General features: G+C 38.0%; 2 protein-coding genes across 2 annotated transcripts in view; one reads left to right on the top strand and one right to left on the bottom strand.

Annotated features, from left to right (window-relative positions):
• LOC306861483 (uncharacterized protein) overlaps positions 1-23,319 on the bottom strand; it is an 814,549-nt gene that overhangs the window by 9,807 nt on the left and 781,423 nt on the right. The gene's annotated exons all lie outside the window — the stretch shown is intronic.
• The window catches only part of LOC306861480 (cadherin EGF LAG seven-pass G-type receptor 1-like), a gene marked incomplete at its 5' end in the record, with an annotated part of 116,603 nt that overhangs the window by 41,759 nt on the left and 51,525 nt on the right, over positions 1-23,319 (top strand). Inside the window, 4 exons of the mRNA XM_079403744.1 lie at positions 9,072-9,710; positions 11,580-11,802; positions 12,639-12,754; positions 16,591-16,679. Coding sequence (XP_079259870.1) covers positions 9,072-9,710; positions 11,580-11,802; positions 12,639-12,754; positions 16,591-16,679 — 1,067 coding nt within the window. The remainder of the gene's footprint in view (positions 1-9,071; positions 9,711-11,579; positions 11,803-12,638; positions 12,755-16,590; positions 16,680-23,319) is intronic.

Raw genomic sequence — 23,319 nt, 5'->3', positions numbered from 1 at the left:
TAGAAAAAAGAGAAATAGAAAGTGAATGTAAAAAGTGCTGTTTGATTTTCTTTGTTTGGGAATGAGTAACGTTACTCCGTGAGAATTACTTATCCAAAGGGTTATATCAAGTTGTCATAACACGCTGAACATGTTGAAAACAAACAGGCAACCTAAGAACAGGTTGGTGCTAGACGTATAATGAGCCTGTTTCAAAGATAAACTGACTACTGAAAACCCATTCCAGTAGTCTGGAAGCTAAAATGACTACTGAAAAATCAGTTCAGGTGAAAATTCAGCTTAGCAGTCTGAATACTAAATTAACTACTGAATCAACTTCAGTAGTCTGAAAGCTTAACTAACCCTAGACAGAATACTTTAAAATCCAGAAAAGCGGTATACCAACTACTGAAGATACACTTCAGTAGTCCGAACACAGGAATTACTATAGAAAATCCATTTCAGTAGTCTGTCTGCAGAACTGAACGCTAGAATAAGTACTGATTTTTTTTATTATTTCAGCAGTTTGAAAGCTAAATTAACTACTAAATATAAATTTAACTGAACCCTAGGTTAATTAATGTCAATATTCTGAATGCTAAATTGAATACTGAATAAGATTAAGCAGTCTGAACATGTAACTGGCTACTAAAATTTAGTTTAGTAGTCTGAACACTAGACTAACTGGTGAAAATAAATTTCAGTAGTCTGGCAGCAAAACTGAAGGCTAGATTAAGTACTGAAAATTGATTTCTGAACATTAAAGTACTGAACCAGTTTCAGTAGTCTGAAGGCATAGCTAACTACTGAAAATTACTTTTGCCATCTAAATGTCAAAATAACTACTGAAAATCGCATGAAATCGCAAAACAATAGACTAAAAAGTAAAAATCAATTTTAGTAGTCTGGGAACTGAATTAACTACTGCAAATTCAGTTCAGTCTGAAAGCTATATTGTGAAATTAATTTCAGTATTTTGAAAGCATTGCTAACTACTTTTTGTAGTTTAAACTGAAGATCCATCTTTGTAGTTTGAGCAATAACCAGTGAAAATTCATTTCAGTAGTCTGAAAGCTAACTACTAAATATAAATTTCACTGAACCCTAGTTTAATTACAGAAAAATTATGTCAGTATTCTGAATGCTAAATTAAATACTGAAGCGGTTTAAGCAGTTTGAACACATAACTGGTTAATAAAATTTAGTTTAGTAGTCTGAACACTGTTAACTACTGAAAATCCATTCAGCAGTCTGAACCCTGTGAAAATCCATTTCAGTAGTATGTACAGTAAACATAATCTACTTTTAAATCAGCCGACCCCCTGCACTCCAGGACTGTTCCCACAGCACCCAGATCTGTATTGTAATCCCACCTGTTACAGGCTGGAGAGATGTACTCCTGCAGTCTGCCCACCTCCTCCCTCTTCCCAAGATGAATAAAGTCTTTTGTGTACATGCGGTCATTCTCTAAAGTGCGTCCATGTGAGAGCCAACTAATCCCAGCAAGCCAAGCAGAGGCATGCATTGCTTTCAATGGCGAGTGGAACAGGAAAAGACACCATGACTCCAGCCGCCCTCACTGTGTAGAGGATGTTGAGTGTGACAAGACTACCTTTGGAAGCAATGTGTCCCTACTGTCACCCACTCTTGGTGTTCAAACAAGAGAGTTTTCAAAGACAGCATGAAGCACTCTCTCAAAACTCAAGTGTGCCTCTCTGGGAACTGAGCCTGCTTGTGGCTCCTGTAGGCGCCTGCACTTTATTCTGGCTCATCATCTCTTTCCTCCACTATTTATCTTTCATGCCTCTCTCCTTAGAGCTGTCATAGCAGACATCTACACCCAGACGCCCTTATCGCTGCTGGATTACCCTGATATGTTAACTGGCAGCAGCTCTTAAATGTTTAGGGAGGTTGACAGTATTAGACTTTAGTTAGAATAGATACTCTATTTAATTTGAAGCAAATGAACAAGTTGTTCAACTGAAATTGCACAGTTTATATTGTACTATTATTATTTTTTGGACTTTGTTGGAACATGTTTCACTGTTTCACCTTTTGAAAGACTACCACCACTTTGTACATTTGCACACAACATCACACCATATTTTTACCTCTTGTATTTCACAGATGTGGCCCTATAAACGGACTGCACTTGTCACTCACAGCCTCATGATCATTCGAATCATGAATTCAGTTGAAATTAATACATTTGAGAGATTCACCATTCTATAATTGCTCAGTAACTTCCAGATGCGTCTCCACCAACAATCAATAGCCTTTCGATTCTCAGTGCATTACAAAATAAATGCTCATCCTTCACTCCGCTCCATCTGTTGGTTTTGAAGCAAGAGGCGGTGGTGATGATGTCAAGGAGTTGTAATCTCGTTTTACCCATTCATTAAACGCCTGGTCCCATCTGGCCAACGGAAACACAGACTGCATCTAACGTCTCGCCCTCATATTCCCTGCAGCGAGGGCCAGAGGGGTTCAGAGAAGGGGTAAGGTGTGAAATTGGACGTTTTGTATGTGTGTGTGAGAGTATGAGGTAGAAAAAAACACCTAAACACAACAACCACAAACATGTTTGAACGTGGTCCTCAAAACCTTGCATAAAAGCAACCTCATCTATCTAACCCTTTGTCAACAAAAGCTTGGCAATGACAAGTGAAGTCCTTATCACAAAAAGTGATTCATTTCTCTTGACAAAGAAAATTACAGCAAGGGTCATTTTTTCTGGAAGGCCAAGAATGTTTTATCCCCACTCTCAGTGTCATTATTCCAGTTAATCAATGACTCTGAGGCGTGTTTTTATTTGAAACATCTTGAGTACTGTGCAAAGTACCAACTGAAAAACATGCAAGTCTCATTCATGGCTTTATACCACTGAGAACCCTTTGCCACCTGCTGTAAGGGCCTCTGTAAGGGCCATTTTGACTGTAATTTAACATACATTATAGTATGGACGCACAGTCTTTATGTAGTGAATATTAACATTTTCTTAGTACTTCATTGAATACAACCTTATTGATATTCATCAGTTCATCGTTTCCTATAGCTCATTGTGATTCTCATGCTAGCAGTGCATGTAGAGACAGATGCAGGTGTTCAGATCAGTCTGAGGGGCCCGTATAGAGATCACCGTCAGCATTTCACCTGTTCACACCTGCGCCCGGACTGATCTTATATACTATCTTTCAAGTCACCCCACATTCTCCACTTTTCTGGAAATCACTGTTTCTTTGATATCTGTACTATTTTTATATTAACGACAGCAATTAATATTCCAGTGTAGGAATTCTCATAATATACCATGTCATGAAATGTCAGATATTGTGATTTGCAAGCAGTGTTATATATATAAATCTTATATAAAAGTGCAGACGAATGGCCGTGAATTGCAATATTTGATTTACTGGTGTATTGTATTACACATAAAACAGATAATAACAAAAAGTATTGTAATTTCATACACCAGGATACATAACAATTCACACCCTGAGTATGAGTGTGTGTATTTATTAGAGCAAGACAATAGAAAGTTACATGGTTTTGCCTCTCTGTACCTAAAGCAGGTCACTGAGTTGTAGAGATGGGAGGGTTTCATGGGCAGGATCTTAAAGTGTTATTGGCTCAGTGGGCGGCACTTTTGTTTCCTTTGTTATGATTCAAACATTTGAACATGAGGGAGGGCCGTAGAATGCTGGCGGTCACATTGGCACAGAAACTGATTTTCATTGGCTCCTGAAGATGTGTACCTCACCTACAGGAGCTACAGCTACACGCATTTAATGACTTGTTTTTAACATTGTCGCCCTGGGCAGCGTCTTGTAATGAAAGACTGTTATTGTTTACTTGTATGTCTAATTTAAGACAGGAACATATATAGAGATAGCCCTGATTTTGAACTATTTTAACCACAAATCAAGCAAAGCTTTTTAGCATGAGCAATGAGGATTTTCTTATCTTGCATACCAGTTGTTTAGTCATCCTTTGCCAAAAGAGGAAAACTCATTTCATGCCAACCCACCCCTGACAAACTCTGAAACACACTGCACTGCCCCTCTGTCCTGTTTGTGTCAGATCACTGCTCTTTGACTGGTGTGGATAATGACAGGGAATGCTAATGGCAGAGTTTGTTATCCCATGTTCTTCATGTAATTACATTAGTCAGCTTGAGTTACACAAGACACTGGTCCAAGAGGACGAGCCATTGTCAATCATTTTGACAACAGCGTGCATGCTGGGATATTCATGGCTTTTCTCCAATACCTGTGATAAGATGAAGTGTGAGACATATCGCGCTCTTTACGACTTCAAGTTAAACATCAACATACACCACACTAACACTATTAAATAAAATGTATTTTGTTTATCTGAATGTTTGTGCAAATGTGTGTATAATAATAAAGTTTATCATACGGAGGCAGTTTGTTGCAGCCTCATAAAGTTTATATTGTTAGTTCATAAACTAATCAGTGCTTATTTTCGATTTGTGTTATCATGTTTAATGCTGTATTGTACTTTCATAGACTGATTTAATCCTTGTGTAGAAATTATTATACCAGAATAATCGATGAAGAAATATACATTGTCATGCTGTAAAGAATTAAGTACACTTATTTTTATTTATTTACTAACATACACATGTAAAGTTTATCTAGTTATTCAATATCACATTTAAAGTTAATAATATATATATAAAGATTTACTTAAGTCCTACTTTAGTGGGTAAAAAAGCACTCTTAAGTTGAAATAAGTGCATTTATTATAAATTTAAGATGAATGAATGAATTTTAAGCTAACTTTAAATTTAAGCCAACTATAATACATTTTAATCTAATTGCAATAAATAGGCACTTAAAGGGTTAGTTCACCCCAAAATGAAAATTTTGTCATTAATTTGTCATGTCGTTCCAAACCCGTAAGACTTTCGTTCATCTTCGGAACACAAATTAAGATATTTTTTATAAAATGTGAGAGCTCTCTGACCCTCCATAGACCGCAACGCAACTGTAATGTAACCAGAAACGTAGTAAGGACATCGGTAAAACAGTCCATGTGACATCAGTGGCTCAACCTCAATTTTGCGAACCTACAAGAATACTTTTTGTGCGCAAAGAAAAAAATAATGGCTTTATTCAACAATTCTTCTCCAGAGTTACCGTCTTCCACCATTTTAGAGAGTATCACAGCGCAAACGCATGCTTTCCCCTCAGCTTAAACAACTCTGATTACGCCGATTACATTCATGCACACACCCCCCCCCCCCCCCCCCCCCCCCCCCCGAACTTAAGCAACGTAGATTACGCCGATTACGCTCTTTGGTACTCTCCAAAATGGCAGAAGACGTAACTCGGGGAGAAGAACTGGTGAATAAATTGTTATTTTTGTGTTCTTTGCGCTCAAAAGGTATTCTTGTAGCTTCGCAAAATTGAAGTTGAGCCACTGATGTCACATGGACTGTTTTTCCAATGTCCTTAAACGTTTCTGGACCTGGGAACATCACAGTTGCGTTGCTGTCTATAGAGGGTATCTTAAAAAATATCTTAATTTGTGTTCCGAAGATGAACGAAGGTCTTACGTGTTTGGAACGACATGAGGGTGCGTAATTACTGACAGACTTTTCATTTTTGGGTGAACTATCCCTTTAAGTGTACAAAAACATTACATCCAGTTTGTGCTTAAGTGTACTCTTAAGTATTTTTTTTCATAAGTACTTATTTTATTAGGGTTAACACAGTTTGTTTATCCATGAGGAGGAAATGAGAGCATTTTGCATGACAATAACCTTTGCCTGGTTATTGACAGCAACAGAACTTTACATTGATACTAAGTGAACAGCTGACAGACTAAATATATACCGCTCTGCAATGTCAGGTGGAAAAAGGTCATTCCTTCAGGAAAACACATTCCTTTTTTGTACTTTTGTACAAAACTTGTGAATACTGACAGGATATTTTAATGTAATTTCCCCACCCTGAGAGAAAATACCTATTTGTTATAGCCATCTTTCATCTCAGAACAACACAAAAACTAGTAAATATGATATTACTGTTTTGTTAGGCTGGGTGCTGGCAGACATTTTCATTAGCATCTTGATGCTAAGATGTCACAACCAAGCGCTTGCATTTGTTGCTCATTTTAAACACAAAAGCTGAAAGAGAACAACCATAAATCTGATTGAATTAGAAATGGCATGTAATCAGTGAACAAACTGTATCAGGTTCAGCCTGCAACTTATAGTCAGTGCAATGTGCTTATGTCATCCTGCACAACTTTAGTGGACCAAAACCAGTGCACTACATACCAGACAGAGTTGGGAATGTGACCCATTTACTGGGAATGCTGACTGTCCCACATCCCCTTTTCTTGTGATCTATGGCAGTGATATAATTTAAAGGCACATAACTCAGCCCAAAGACACAAGACACCTCCATATTTGAAAGGTCTTAGCCACATTGTTTTGCCGGGGGTATTAATTGGATATACCACCTGTTATGCAGTTGTTCCCTTGGCAAAACAGAACAGCCAGTGTGGTACTTGTGGGAGCTTCCTATCAAATCCATCCTCTTCATGTGAACATTGTGAGATTCAGATCAGATGTATGGCTATGCAACTTAAGACTGCTTTAATCGGACGTTGACTATTTTATCTATACTATACAGGTCCTTCTCAAAAAATTAGCATATTGTGATAAAGTTCATTATTTTCTGTAATGTACTGATAAACATTAGACTTTCATATATTTTAGATTCATTACAACACAACTGAAGTAGTTCAAGCCTTTTATTGTTTTAATATTGATGATTTTGGCATACAGCTCATGAAAACCCAAAATTCCTATCTCAAAAAATTAGCATATTTCATCCGACCAATAAAAGAAAAGTGTTTTTAATACAAAAAAAGTCAACCTTCAAATAATTATGTTCAGTTATGCACTCAATACTTGGTCGGGAATCCTTTTGCAGAAATGACTGCTTCAATGCGGTGTGGCATGGAGGCAATCAGCCTGTGGCACTGCTGAGGTGTTATGGAGGCCCAGGATGCTTCGATAGCGGCCTTAAGCTCATCCAGAGTGTTGGGTCTTGCGTCTCTCAACTTTCTCTTCACAATATCCCACAGATTCTCTATGGGGTTCAGGTCAGGAGAGTTGGCAGGCCAATTGAGCACAGTAATACCATGGTCAGTAAACCATTTACCAGTGGTTTTGGCACTGTGAGCAGGTGCCAGGTCGTGCTGAAAAATGAAATCTTCATCTCCATAAAGCTTTTCAGCAGATGGAAGCATGAAGTGCTCCAAAATCTCCTGATAGCTAGCTGCATTGACCCTGCCCTTGATAAAACACAGTGGACCAACACCAGCATCACTGACTGTGGGTACTTGACACTGGACTTCAGGCATTTTGGCATTTCCCTCTCCCCAGTCTTCCTCCAGACTCTGGCACCTTGATTTCCGAATGACATGCAAAATTTGCTTTCATCCGAAAAAAGTACTTTGGACCACTGAGCAACAGTCCAGTGCTGCTTCTCTGTAGCCCAGGTCAGGCGCTTCTGCCGCTGTTTCTGGTTCAAAAGTGGCTTGACCTGGGGAATGCGCACCTGTAGCCCATTTCCTGCACACGCCTGTACACGGTGGCTCTGGATGTTTCTACTCCAGACTCAGTCCACTGCTTCCGCAGGTCCCCCAAGGTCTGGAATCGGTCCTTCTCCACAATCTTCCTCAGGGTCCGGTCACCTCTTCTCGTTGTGCTGCGTTTTCTGCCACACTTTTTCCTTCCCACAGACTTCCCACTGAGGTGCCTTGATACAGCACTCTGGGAACAGCTTATTCGTTCAGAAATTTCTTTCTGTGTCTTACCCTCTTGCTTGAGGGTGTCAATGATGGCCTTCTGGACAGCAGTCAGGTCGGCAGTCTTACCCATGATTGTGGTTTTGAGTAATGAACCAGGCTGGGAGTTTTTAAAAGCCTCAGGAATCTTTTGCAGGTGTTTAGAGTTAATTAGTTGATTCAGATGATTAGGTTAATAGCTCGTTTAGAGAACCTTTTCATAATATGCTAATTTTTTGAGATAGGAATTTTGGGTTTTCATGAGCTGTATGCCAAAATCATCAATATTAAAACAATAAAAGGCTCGAACTACTTCAGTTGTGTTGTAATGAATCTAAAATATATGAAAGTCTAATGTTTATCAGTACATTACAGAAAATAATGAACTTTATCACAATATGCTAATTTTTTGAGAAGGACCTGTATTATCACAGGCAGTACTCCAGGCAACTTTGTAATGTAGTGCAATGTTATTACTTTAATATTCTGTGTTATATTTCTACAATTTGTGAAGAAAAAAACAAACAGTTGAAACATTATTATTTTTTTTTTTAATGTTTTACTGAAGAAAGTAATTTAGGTTTGAAACTACACGAGGTTGTATACTATCACTTTAACCATTTGGAAATTAGTGAGTTTTACAGTGTAATTTAAGAAAATACATAATCGTTTGTGCACGTGTGCTGAAAGTGTAGCGAAAGTATGCCAAGTGTAGCATAAAGGATTGTTGTCTCTTGCTAAGCAATTCAACTGCCCTTTACCTCAGTGATATATGCTTTAAATCAACAATGTGGACGCAATTGTCCTATCCTTAAAGCGTGTACTTGCTAAACATTGTCACTGAGTGTGAAACTCAGTAGTTAAAGTCATATACAATCCCATAATAAGTATTCCAATCCTTTTTGTACTTTTGAGGAAGAAAGCATTTACAGTGTTTTACGGTTGTCGAGTTTCCATCATTTCTGAGGTTTTTATAGCATTAGTTCCAACAGAGAAGATGAGTTTGTGTCCTGAAGCAAGATACCAAGATGATCTGTCTAATTTTGGTGCAACTTTGTAGTAGTCCTGTCTGTTAACATGCTTTCTTCTCCAACCCAAAACAGTATTTAGACTTTCTTAGTGTGAAAAGAGAATAATCTTCCAGAAGCAGCTGACTTCCACCTGAAGGATTCCAAAATTCCAGCATTCTAAGACTTGAGGCAGGTTGTGTTTTCATGTAATGTAAAACTGATTTATTAACAGGTGATTGTTTTTGTAATTTTTAGATGGTATCCACCAAGTGACGGCCTTCTGTACTCTCCGTGTGACCATCATCACTGACGAGATGCTAACGAACAGCATCACTGTCCGTCTGGAGAACATGTCCCAGGAACGCTTCCTATCACCACTACTCTCTCTATTTGCTGAAGGTGTGGCTGCGGTCCTCTCAACTAGTCGAGAAGGAGTTTTCATCTTCAATGTCCAGAACGACACAGATGTCAGCGGCAACATCCTCAATGTCACCTTCTCAGCCTTGCTTCCTGGAGGAGCTCCTGATCGCTACTTCCCTTCGGAAGAACTTCAGGAGCAAATCTACCTGAACCGAACTCTGTTACAGAAAATCTCCAGCCAAAGTGTCCTTCCATTTGATGACAACATCTGCCTACGGGAACCTTGCGAGAACTACATGAAATGCGTCTCTGTATTAAAGTTTGATAGCTCTCCACCTTTCATAGCCTCTGATACTGTTCTCTTCAGACCCATCCATCCCATTAATGGCTTGCGCTGCCGTTGTCCAGCCGGCTTTACTGGCGACTACTGTGAGACTGAGATTGACCTGTGCTACTCAGGTCCATGCCGCAACAATGGCCGCTGCCGCAGTCGGGAAGGAGGGTACAACTGCGAGTGTCGAGAGGACTTTACAGGTAAGTTTGCAAAACATTTTATGGCAATGAGGCCCAATCATGTTCCTAGAGATCTACCTTCCTGTAAAGTTCAGGTCTAACCCTCATCAAACACAACTGAATCAGCTAACTTAGATCTTCAGAAGCATTTGATGATTGCAGACAGGAGTGTTCCATCAGGTTTGGAACGGAACTCTACATGTATGTAGATCTCCAGGAACAGGATTGGGCATCACTGTTTTATGGCATATTGCGTTTGTGTTTAGTCTGTACACTTGCACCAATATGGTGTGGGTAGAGTGTTTTGTGGTTAGGGAGCGGTGTTTTGTCAGGAGCTGATGGAATGCTGAGGGAACCAGAGAATAGAACTGCCAGTCATTTAGTGTAAACCACAAATAGGGAAACCACCAGAGCCACTGCTTTCAGAATCAAAAGTAAGGGTGTCTATGTCACAGGTGGACAAACAAGTGGAATGGTGTGCCCACCTGTGAAGGACTTATTAAGTCTTGAGCAAATATCTCACCATGTCAAATAAAGTTTGTGTCTAAATGACAAAATATAACATGAAAGACTTGCACGGTGATGACTATTATCTTATCAACGTCCAAGGCTCCTCTGCCATTACTGACCACCTCCCCCTTCTTTATCAAGGCCAATTACCCCTCTAATTATCTCAGTTATTTGAAGGTCACAGTTCAACTCCAGATATTCTGCATCCATTATGATGGCGTTGACAGCCTGCCTCTCAACATCTATCCTTTTCTGGCTTTCTCACGTTAGAGGGAAATCGATCTGTCTATTTCCCTCCAAGAGAAATATTATCCCAAGGAAATCAGGGGTCATTATAGGCACAGGGACTGCCATCCTGTTCCCCCGCCACACATAAACACCCTTTGTCCAGATCTTGTCTGGATAATGGCTGATATATAACACTGCATGAGCTGTGTGTCCATCTTCGGTAAGGGAATTGGTGGTGCCATAGAGGAACTCTTGGATTGTCAAGTGCTTCCGTATGAAAAGCTGAGACTAAGTCAGGGCTGAAAATTTGAAGTAAGGCCAGTATAGCAGGGCTCTTAAAGTCCAGTCCTGGAGGGCCATTGTCCTGCAGAATTTAGAACCAATAGGTTATTTCGCACTGGAGGTACCTTTTCATAGTTCCTAGACTATTGGCGAAAGTATCCGCTTTTTGCCGTGTTCGCACCGCAGGAACTAGGAATGGTTTTAGTTCTAGGAACTCAGTTTGGGGGAACTAAATTAGGTCCTACTTCAGAGTTGAGTCTAAAACAGTACTATGGGAACTACCAGTGACGTAAGTGTACGCTGATTGGCCAAATGCATACAAAATATCCGCTATACCAGGCATTTTTAAAAAGCAGTGTAAACAGATTTAGGCCTACTCCTCGAACAAGGGAAAACAACAATAACTTACATTTAGCTATCTGTTGTCTGCAGCATTGTGTTCTTTTCTCAGCCTCGATGATAAGTTACACTGCAAGTTGTCATAGGAAATTTAGTCCGATTTTTGTGCACTTTCTTACATTCCATCTCCGTTATCACAAATCCCGTGACGCATAACAAAAACAGCTCCGATCATGGAATCCGCTATTCACTGGTTATTGACAATGCAAATAAATGCTGTGCATAAACATGTATCTATCGGCTGCTTCAGAGTTCCTGCTGCCGGTGCGAATACAACCAGGAAAATGGCCTGAGGGGGGAATTGGTCCTCTACAAACCACCCTGTTGGCTAGTTCCTATAACTGAGTTCCTAGAACTATGTGGTGCGAAAGCCCCTTATGTAACCCACCTGTCTGTAATTTGCAAGTAATTCTGTACACCTTGATTATTTAACTTTCAGTTCACAAGTTTACTTCTGATAATCCTGTGCAGGTGAGAACTGTGAAATAGATGCCCGCTCTGGTCGCTGTGTCCCCGGGGTATGTAAAAATGGAGGCGAGTGTGTCAACCTGATAGTTGGTGGCTTCACATGCAACTGCCCCTCTGGAGAGTATGAGAAACCATTCTGTGAGATGACGACACGCAGCTTTCCCGGACAGTCCTTCATTACCTTCCGAGGCCTTAGACAGAGATTCCACTTCACTGTCTCCTTCATGTAAGTGATGGGCTATAATTGACTAGAAAATTGTTTATGACCTCTGTGTCATGCCTCTGTTTACATTTTTGTAACACTGACACGTCTGCCAGAAGCTTTGCATGCTGTAAAGTGTAATTTGTTGAAGAGGTTGCATAAGGAGCCCTTGAGCTCTGTCTGGCTGGGTGGCATGCCTGGACTTATCTTCTACTCATTCTGGGTCATACATGGATAATCCTAATGTCAACCTCAAATCAGTTTTGTCCTTTCTGTAGAATTTCTGTTAGCCTATAAGCTGTTGGATTTATAAAGCTAGAAAGACATATGGATAATTTGTTTAAAACCGTTGTGAAGTTGAAAATTAAGGTTCTGATTTATTAATCAACAAATGTTGAGACAGGGTCACTAGAGAAATATTTGGGCTCCTGTGCTGAGTAAAAACAGGAAGGGCTACGTGTTGAGAGAGCACTATCAGTGTTTTTCTTTATTTGTATCATCTTCCTGCAGAGCAGCTGGTCTCTGACTCCTCTGCCCTCTGTGCCACAGCCCAGGCATGATAGAGGTGGGATGGTGCCGCCCAGGGCAGAGGAACCACTTCCTGTTTCTGGACCACTGGCTTTATGTTCACTTCCCCTCTGTTTTTTTTTCTTTTCCTCTCTTGATTAATAGATGTTATTTCTTCTGTCTGGCTTGGAGATTTCTTGTAGCTCTCTTGATTTAGGTCTTGAATTCTAACAAATGAGAAGTGCACTCAAATCTTGACAGATGAAAATATTTATGAGGGGGTAGTGCAAACATTTAATAAAACCTGTAGTTCTGGTTGTTCTGATCAATTTTGTTTGTTTTTTTCTGTCCAGGTTTGCAACAAGAGAGAGAAACGCCCTTCTTCTCTACAACGGTCGTTTTAATGAGAAACACGACTTTATAGCTGTGGAGATCATAGAGGAACAGATTCAACTCACCTTCTCAGCAGGTACGACAGCTACAATTGAGAAGCCGGTAACACTTTAGTATAGGAAGCAATTCTCACTATTATCTAGTTGCTTATTAGCGTGCATATTACTAGCATATTGGCTATTTATTAGTACTTATAAAACACAAATTCTGCATTACCATATTCTACATCCCTAATCTTACCCAATGCCTAAATGCAACCACTACATTACTAAGCAGTCATTTGGAGTTCATCGCGGCAAAAGTTGTAGTCAATAGTTAATTAATAGTGAGAGTTGGACCTTAAAATCAAGTGTGACCGAAAAGCCCAGGTCAACTTAGGATCAACATTAGTTTGCACCAAAACTAGAGGTGCACCGTTATGATAACCCAATGAATATTTTTATCCTATGGCTGATAAACTAATAATCTATATTTTAAAAATATGAGAAATGAGCAAGCACAAATAAACATCCAATAGCGGTCCTCCAATAATTACCAAAAAAATCGAACTTTTGCCAATAACCAATATGCAAGCTTTTGCTATGCAAACTCAATTTCACATTGTGTGTTAGACCACAATTCATAACACAATGGAAGTACACTTTCTCAGCATTATAATGCTAAAGCATTAATGTAAACAACAAACCATAATATTTTGTATGGTCAGTTTTGTTTCCCCTTTTAGTTCAACTACTCTTATGGCAGAACAACAATTTGAGGAGAGTTTTGCATAGCATGTTAGATAAAGTTGTCAACATGTTTACAACTAGCTACATGACTAATAAACGTCAGTTTAATCACACAGACATATTAATGTAACTTCACAGTCCCCTCGAGTACTGAAGTTTGTTACAACAATAGTAACTAGGGATGTTAATTTTAACCGCTTAACCGTTAACCGACCGTATCGAATTTTGACCGATTATTACAATCAGTTAAATGGTTTAAAAAGTTTTTTTTTTTTTTTTTTTTTTCAGTAGGCCTAATTTATCGAAATATTTAAAAAGGTTTGCTACATGGTTAAAATACGCTACGCGTATAAAAAAAATTGCGTTTTTAGAGAAAAAACAAAAACAAGTCGCGTATATCGCGTTTTATTATTTCATTCAGAAATAGGCCTAATGCCGACGCGAAATGTTTGCAAACATTATAATAAACACTGTAAACATAGCTAGGCTATTTTAGTTCCCCTCACTCCACAACAAATCCTTTCAATTTAACAGTATTTAGAAAAAAAACAAGAATTAAAAATATAAGAAGCTAGCCTATAAACAACAAGCCAAAACAAATTAATTTAGGCTAAAACGAAACTGAAACCAAAGTTGAGTTTCTCATTCGACAAAATGTATTTGAATGCCGAAATATTATTTATGTAGCTACTTCACTGGCATTCCAATATCCACGTAAAATAAAATGTTTTGCATAACATCACGTGTACAATGATAACGCTTTAAACTGAGCAGTGTTTTTTTCCATATGTTTGACTGACTGTATTTCATTATGATAATGAACAGTCTGCATTATTGTCAAGGTAGCAAAGCTTAACTGTGCACGTGCATGAAGTCCCAGCACAATCATTTGAATGTTTCCCTTCTAACAGATAATCGGAATTGTAAAAGGTTTGCTTTTATTGGTGTACATTCACACCACAAACAAATCTTTGTGCTTTAGTAAAATAGGCCTAAAGAAAAATAGGATGCTGCTGTCTGCCGTTTCCTTTTGCGCTGAACAAAAATGAACCAAAACTACTAGGCTACTTGTTGCACAGTTTTTTCTTTTGTTTTCTTAATTTATTATTTAAGTAAAGATATATTTCTCGTATAGGCCTATTTATTCATTTTATATAGGCTATATAGCCTATATATTCTCCACTCGCAGAAGCGCAGCAGGTGCGTAATGTGATATGATGTCCATGTGAATCCTCATGTTCTGTTGTTTGCTGCTTTTTGCGCATGTAAAATTAATAAATTCTATAGTAGCCTATTTTTAACGGGTCACAGACACTTATTCTTTCTAATTTAAAATAATCTTGTCAGTTAACGGTTAATAATCGGTTAACAAGCATCAGCTGTCGGTTAGGAAAAATAACCGATCTATCCCTAATAGTAGCATGTACAAAAGGACCATGCACTTCCAATATGTTAGCCAAGCAGTCACATATGCTTTTGTGTATTCATATAGAGTTTGTTGCTCTCTGTATGTCATATTCACTCCTGGGACAGCAGACAGTAGTGCTTACACTATATAGTAATATGAGATGACATCATGCTGCGTTAAACAGCTTGTTTGTGTAGCCATGTGTTACTTAGAGAGAGAATGCTTTAGGTAAATGTGTTTATGACAAAGGATTTATAAGTTCTAAAGTGTCCGAACCTTAATGAGGCTATGCAGTGACCCAGATGGTCTTTCCAGGAAAAGACACACTGACACACACACACACACACTAGCTCACAGGTGGTTATAAATAACACAAGAAGAGCACAGCCCTATAATGGGACTGTTGATCTTATAGCACACTTAAATCTTTCCCAGACAAAGAGAACAATGTTGTGTCATGCTGTGGAGCCTGTTTTACATGCTGTAACCCATGACACTTGTACTAAAACTGTTCTTTTGACCATTTCAGTAGTCTGGCCCACCATTCTTAGTTTTTCAGTGATTAAAGGGTGCAAGGGTAATAAACTAAGACATTAAATTAATATATAGTTTAGACGATGTTGCAATTGTTTACCAATGGGGCTACAATGATTGGTTGTTCTTTACTGATTCCTTATGAATTCCAGTAGGGGTCCCTGCCTTGGGTAAATATTCCTCTAAACCCAGTGTACATTTTTGCTCCCCTGCCCTTTGAATGAACTCCATTGATGACAGAGAATATCTAAACATGATTAATTGTTGCTTTGTTAGCAGCTTTGCAGTCACTAAGTGACTTTATATTGGACTAGAGGTGACAAAGCCATAATTTATACAAGAAACACCTTTATCGCATACCAAAACACACTCTTGGATATCTGTTTTTGTTTTATACTAATAATTGTAACTTGTTGAACATTTGTAGTAAACTCTTTACCAACTTTTCCAACTTACACATAATTAAGATGCAGTATTAGAAACTAAATGTATTTTAGTAAATTAGTTCAGACAGCAAATTTGAAAGATTCACACATTAATTTGAGCCCCTAATTTTTTGCTAAATATTTAATTGCTGTTTTGTCACAGTTTTCAACATAACTCAAATTGTTATATATTTATATTACAACTTTTATTAGTCATATTTAGTGTAAATATAGAGTTCTGGCATGAAACTCTAGTTGGCGCAGTCCGATAGGTCTAACTCAATCTGACCTAATGACATCATTATTACATGGCACAGCTGATTGGTTCGCTCCTGTATCGGTAGCCAATGAGATCGCTGCTCAACATTCAAATATATGACTAGTGCTTGCTGTAGCAGTTTGTAGCGTGCTTCAGAAACCCTCCACCTTCCCCAGCTCCACCTGTATAGATCTGCAATGAGGTGATTCGTGTATGCTATATGGGGGTTATTTCATGTATGTTATTCTTGCACCAGCAGTATTTCTTACATGGTGCAGATCTATTCCGCCAAGACCAAATACATAAACATTGTCATGTACATTACCATGCCAACACCTCTGAGAGTTGTCATGACAGAACTTTATTTGTTCAAGTTTTTGTTAGCAGCTTTTATAGCTAATATAAACTATTATATAATTTGTAAAAGCTTGAATGTGTTACGTGACTTTGAAACTGTACTTTACCTACTCATAATTTAAAGTAACTTACATATATAATGCACATGCCTTTTTCCTATCATTCAAATTAATATTTTTATTTCTTGTCTTTCTCTCCTAGGTGAGGCTAAAACAACTGTCGCACCTTTTGTACCAGGTGGAGTTAGCGATGGCCAGTGGCATTCGGTTCAGCTTCACTACTACAACAAGGTTAGACATTAAGTCTGTTTTGCTTTTAAATGGTGTAATTGAGTTGTTACTGAAGATTCTCACTTATTCTGGAAAAACAGGACAAGTTATAGATGTTGTTTGTTCCCACAATGGTTTTCTTACTTGCCACTTGCATCTGACCTGAGGAAGACAGGACATTATTTAATAGCAGTTATTGGATTCCTATGTTTGACTTGCATTGCGTTTCACTCAACTGGAGATTGTTTTCAAATGCTTCCACACCCAAAGGCAATAGCGTGTTAGCACGACATTGCATAATTAAGTCTAAATGCACTTACTAGCATGTTTTTGCATGCGTTGCTTACTTTTCCGCAAGAAGATTACGACTGAAGTTTATCTAGCATTGCCCTCTCCATGTGACAGTCTCAGAAAGAGAATCTGCTAACTGGAGGCCACAGGATTCGTGTAAAGCTTCAAAAAAACTAATGCACACGGGTAACAAAAGACACAGTCGTCTTTATTCCTGTCCTGTGATTCTCGACTCTTCCAAGCCCAGAAAATCAGAAACTGAATATGCCATTGTGATGTGCCAGAAGTCTTCCAGCTTGTAAGAGACTCCAACTTGAGTTTCATAAACCTGCTTTAAAGATTGTTTTCCACGTATTCTTCAAGCATATCCTTGTACTCGTATAAAGTGAGCAGTAGTTGCAAACGGAAACAACGAGGAGGTCTCGAATTTCAAGGGAGATGTTTTAATTCACTGCATAGAGGCTAATGCAGTTTTCTGTAATGGCATTAGTTGATGAAGATATTTCAGACTAGTGTATTGTTGGATCTTTCTAAAGATACAACAATAGAAGAATTTAAGTTCTTTATAACCCTGTTTTGAAGCATGGAAGCTGGTTATGAGCTGGTTCTGAGCAGGAGCTAGTTGTTTAGGACCGGCTCATAACTAAGCTTACAGCCAGCTTAAACCAGCTCAAACCAGATGCCATGCTTCAAAACAGACCTAAGCAGCATATGCTGTTTTTTCAACAAGGAAAGCTATTTAACATTTTAAAATTCAATTGTTATTGTTTTTTGGAACATAGGGCTGCTTGATAAATCGAAATTACATCACAATCGCGATTAGGCAAAAGCTACGATCGTCATGCGCATCTTGTCAATGAAACACGGTTCTGTGATCAGCAGTAAATCTCCATCTGAAGACCAGAGGGCGCTCTCGCGCGGAAACTCCAAATACGCTCCACAGAAGAAATCCAGGTAATGCATATAGCGGTTGCTGAATAAACAGAAGATTTAACTGCTTTCATTGATTCAAAGTGACTAATAAACACACGACTATGACAGTATATGGTTTATCTGAGTTCTTCTTATTATCATTTTCATTATAATAAAGTTTTTAATAATGCAGTGCTAATCGACAATAATAATAATAATGCAGTGCTAAGCCTTTATCACTGCTTAGAATACTGTGAGATATGTTGCGTGCCTTATTCTGTGTAAGAATCATCCCACAGAAGGATTTATTTGAAACACTCGACTGACGTTATGAAGTGAGTTTGGAGTAAAAACATGTTATTAAATGTGGTATTTTCACATGCTTTCAGATGGAGCAGCATTTACTACACAGAGCCAGAGAAGCTATGCAAACAGCTGTCATTATCGTAAACAATATATTCGATTTCATAATCGCACGATTATATCGTCTGTGATTTTTTTTTTGCGTAGCTTTTCAGTGAACTACTAGCCTGCTAATACCAAACTGCTACTTCGCTTTGCTTCATAGACAGAGTCTGGAAGGGCATAACTGACCAGCGTTTACTTTACCATGGGGGGGGGGGGGGGGGGTATTGCTCAGTTGAACAATATCTAAACTAATATTTGACAGTAGAGACGCCCCAGTTTCTCGCTGACAGTTGATAAATTAAACTTTTCCCAAAACCTGTCGAGAGTAGGGCCACAACATCACCTCCATTCAAAATGTGAACCAAACACTCTTCTTGTTCGGGCTTCAGTTGGCAAATGCCGGGAATATTCTCCACAACAGAGCGAATAGCATCCCGTGTCTCCATGTCCGCTGTCGTTTTAGATTTACCTAACCTAAACTACAATCTTAAATTCGGCGCTTAGCATCTACGTCACGGCTCTCAGCCCGCCCTCTGTTCGTTGGTTGGACGGCTGGTGCAGAGCCAGAAATAATCTGGGAGCTGGTTTGCTATATCAAACTGAGTACAGAAGCGAACTGAAATTGAGCGGAAGTACGAAGTCTAGCGTAGTCAGGCTAGTGAACTACAGCTCGGTGTAGTAAATGCTGCTCCATCTGAAAGCACGTGATGGAGATTTACTACTTTACTGACAAGAAGCTTTTGCCTAATCGCGATTTCATTCCGATTTATCGTGCAGCCCTATTGGAACATGCATTTAAGCAAACTGCATATTAAACTACGAGTGTTTGTAGTACAAACATGAATTGTACAGAAAATCCTGGGATTTTTGTGATTTTCAAAGCATCTGAACGTGGCAACTACACAATAATAATAATTAATAATAATAATAATTTGTTACATTTATATAGCGCTTTTCTGGGTACTCAAAGCGCTTTACATGGAAGGGGGAATCTCCTCATCCACCACCAATGTGCAGCATCCACCTGGATGATGCGACGGCAGCCATATTCCGCCAGAACGCCCACCACACACCAGCTTATTGGTGGAGAGGAGACAGAGTGATGCAGCCAATCAGTGTATGGGGATGATTAGGAGGCCATGAGGGTCAGAGGCCAATGGGCCTATGGGCATCATGCTATGGAGTTTTGGACCTGTATAAGTGCCAAAAAATCTAGTTTAGTATGCACTGTAAATTGTTCCCTATACAGTATACTTTGTTATGCAGCATTTGTTGTTGTTTTTTGTGATTGGGCACATGCTAGTTTGAAGAACTCTTTACTGTATGCCCTGGCTGAGTTGCTGTTGGTGGAACACACGTTTACAAGGCACTAAATTAACACAACTCATAGAGGATGCTGAGAAGGTATTAGACCTCCAGCCAAGGGGGAGTCCTCACACACGGCTGTGTCAAAAATACTCCACCTGCCTACAACACACACAGTAAAAAGTCACAGGGAGGCCAGAGACGCAGCAAGTGTGTGACAGCCTGCAGCTGTTGTCGAGTGTGCACAGTGATTTACCATAGTGAATTGTTTAAACACACACACACATTGGCACAGGAGAGCCGGTCTCTGTGAGAATAACCAACAGCAGGGTCACATTTGGAGTTGGAGGTGAAACTGTCTCGAGCCATGTCTCGTGGAGTGTGAGAACTGTCAGGAGTGGGTATACTGTGCAGATCTAAAGACATTCCTCCACAATCAGTTAATGCTTTCCCTGATTATCACCTCCACACAGCGCCAGAGAGAGGTCTGTTGGGATTTCAGAGGATTTCAGATGGAATCTGCTCATACTTTCACAACCTTTTAAGGTACCGCTGCACTTAAGGTAACTTATAGAAAGACAAATGTCTTACTCCTACCTAATGTCCAGTGCTTAATTTATGGGGTCATAGGGTGAATATATAAAAGCCTGTAGGCGGTTACATAGTAGAGTTTCTTCAGTGTCAAAGAACACTGCAAATACATTTATTTCAAAACAAACGGTGTGTCAGAAGAAAAATGCATTTGTGAAGGTGACGCTATGTAATGTGACCAAAATGTTAACTTTTTATTCACAAACACATGTTTGTCCAATAAGAATTTAAGAGAAATGTTGACTAACCCATTTGCTGGGCAAACTTTTTACAAACTGTTGCACCGCCATGCCAGACCTGAAAGACAAAACTGACCACAGTCTATATTAATGCCGGATATAGCCCCACTTGTGGCAATGCTGAGAATTGCGATCAGACATATTTTGGAGCAATATGGCTTCATTGTGTTTTTGTTTTTAGAGATTTCAGAGTTTTGCTAAAGAGGTGGGGGTGGGTTCTGTTATCATTATGACAGCAATCTATCTGTTTGATGGTGCAGAATACAGTAGACGCTTCATTGATGATGTCACAATAAAGAATGTCCTGGAATGCATTGTGATGAGACCAAGATGGTGTACAAGGCACATGAAATGTTGGTTATAAACATTCTTTATTTCATTAAATAAGCCAAATAAGCATATTAGAATGATTTCTGAAGGATCGGGAAGAAATTACATTTTAAAACATATTAAAATAGAAGATGGTTGTTACATTATGATAATATTTCACATACGTTTTTACTGAATGTTTGATCAAATTTATGCAGCTTTGGTTGAGCATAATTAAAAAACCAACCCAATTTTTGATTATTAGAGTATGCCAGTGTAACAACATCAGACTATTGGAATCCATGTTCAAATCATTGCGTGCTTCTGTATTTACAGTAACTGCACACATTCATTTTCATTTCATTTCATTTATTTATTCTCTTTTCATGGTAATGCAACACGAAATGCCAAAACAATCCAATGACACAACAAAAATACATTCCATGACAAGAAGAATAGGAGTAGGATGAAGAAAAAAAATCTTATAAACTCCTACCCCATTCTTATATTAAGAAAATTACAAATTAGATGGCCTCACCGACATGAAAAATAAAATAACAAAATAGCCCAGACCAAATGTAATCTACTTTCAATTTTAACAATTTTCCCTTTTTTAAAATTTATTTATTTATTTTTTATTATTATTAATTCTGCTTACACAACATTAAACAAACAAAAACAACAATGATACAATAATGACAACTCTGACAACGAAAACAACGACGAGACCATCATTAACCCTCATCTTTGTACAAGTGAAGTATCTTCTGTTTATACTTATATTTAAATTGAAGAATATTTGAACAACATTTTAGATCATTTTCTAGTAAATTCCATCTTTTCACACCGGAAACTGAGACACACATTTGTTTGAGGGTATTTCCAGCAAAAGGTTGTTTAAAATCATTATTTCTTCTGCTTGTCTCACTATTCACAGTAAAAAGGGTTTGCAATCCATCCGGTAACAGGCAATGTTTTGCTTTATGAACAACTAATAAAGTTTGTAAAGAAACCAAGTCCTTCAATTTAAGTAATCCTGACCTCAGAAACAGTCCTGTAGTATGTTCTCTTGGAGCAACGCCATTAATTATTCTTATAGCCCTTTTTTGCAAAATAAATAAGGGCATTAAATTAGTGAAATATGAATTACCCCATACCTCCAAACAATACATCAAATATGGCAAAATAAAGGAACAATATAGGATTCTCATTGCCTTATAATTTAACATAAACTTTACTTTACTCAAAACGGCAATGTTTTTACAAATTTTATTTCTTACATAAGCTATGTGTGACTTCCATTTAAATTTTTCATCAATGAGTACTCCTAAAAACCTAAATTCTGACACTCTCTCAATATTTATTCCATTTAAAGTCAAACAAACAGTATCAGGGCATTTTTGATTTGTAAACAACATAAATTTTGTTTTTTTTAAGTTTAACGATAGTTTATTTTTATTAAACCATTTCTGAAGTACGACCAATTCTTGTTCAATAGTTTTCATTAATATTTTTAAGTTCTTCCCCGATACAAAAAAATTTGTATCATCCGCAAAAAGAACAAAACGTAAAATCTTTGATTCATCACAGAGATCATTAATATATAAAGTAAATAATTTAGGCCCCAGCACAGAGCCTTGAGGGACTCCACACTGCCTTGTTTCCAACTTAGATTCATGGCCTATATACTCTACATATTGTTGTCTATTTTCTAAATAACTAATAATCCAGTTTAATACTACACCTCTAATTCCATATGTCTGTAATTTAGATATCAATATACCATGATCAAGAGTGTCGAAAGCCTTTTTAAGGTCAATAAAAACTCCAACTGTGTAATTTTTATGCTCCAATTCTGTGATAATGTCCTCTGTGATTTTCATCAAAGCCATAGCTGTTGAGCGGGTGCTTCGAAACCCAAACTGATTATCATGTATCAAAGAATGTTTTTCAAGAAAATAATCAAATTTTTTAACAAAAAGCTTCTCCAGAATTTTTGAAAATTGAGAAAGCAAAGATATAGGCCTATAATTTGTAAGACTATGCCTATCACCAGATTTAAAAAGGGGAACAATTTTGGCCACCTTCATTTTATCTGGAAAGGAACCTGTGTTAAAAGACAAATTAATTATATATTTTAATGGTCTAATAATACAACATATAGTTTCTTTGACAATATACATATCTAAGCCATCACTATCACATGAATGTTTACTTTTTAATTTAGAGACAGTGCAAATAATTTCACTCTCACTAACTTCGTCAAAAAAAAGGGATTGCATAACTCTGCTTTCTCCTGTCCAGCTTTTATTTTCATTATGTAATGGTATAGTTTTGGCAAGATTTGGACCAACATTAACAAAAAATGAATTAAATTCATCAGCCATTTTTTCACCACTTATCTCAATATTCTGTTCATTCATTAAGTATAATGGCTGACTATAATTAATTTTACTGCCCATAACCTCCCTTAAGACTTTCCACATTCTTTTGATATTACTTTTATTTTCCATCAACACATTTGTATAATAATCTTTCTTTGCACGTCTCATTATAGTAGTCAACTTATTTTTATAGGCTTTATATTTTTTTTCTGCATTTACTGT

The sequence above is a fragment of the Barbus barbus genome (assembly GCF_936440315.1).
Source record: "Barbus barbus genome assembly, chromosome: 42".
In the NCBI taxonomy this organism is placed as follows: domain Eukaryota; kingdom Metazoa; phylum Chordata; class Actinopteri; order Cypriniformes; family Cyprinidae; genus Barbus; species Barbus barbus.
This window is presented reverse-complemented; position numbering and strand designations above follow the sequence as displayed.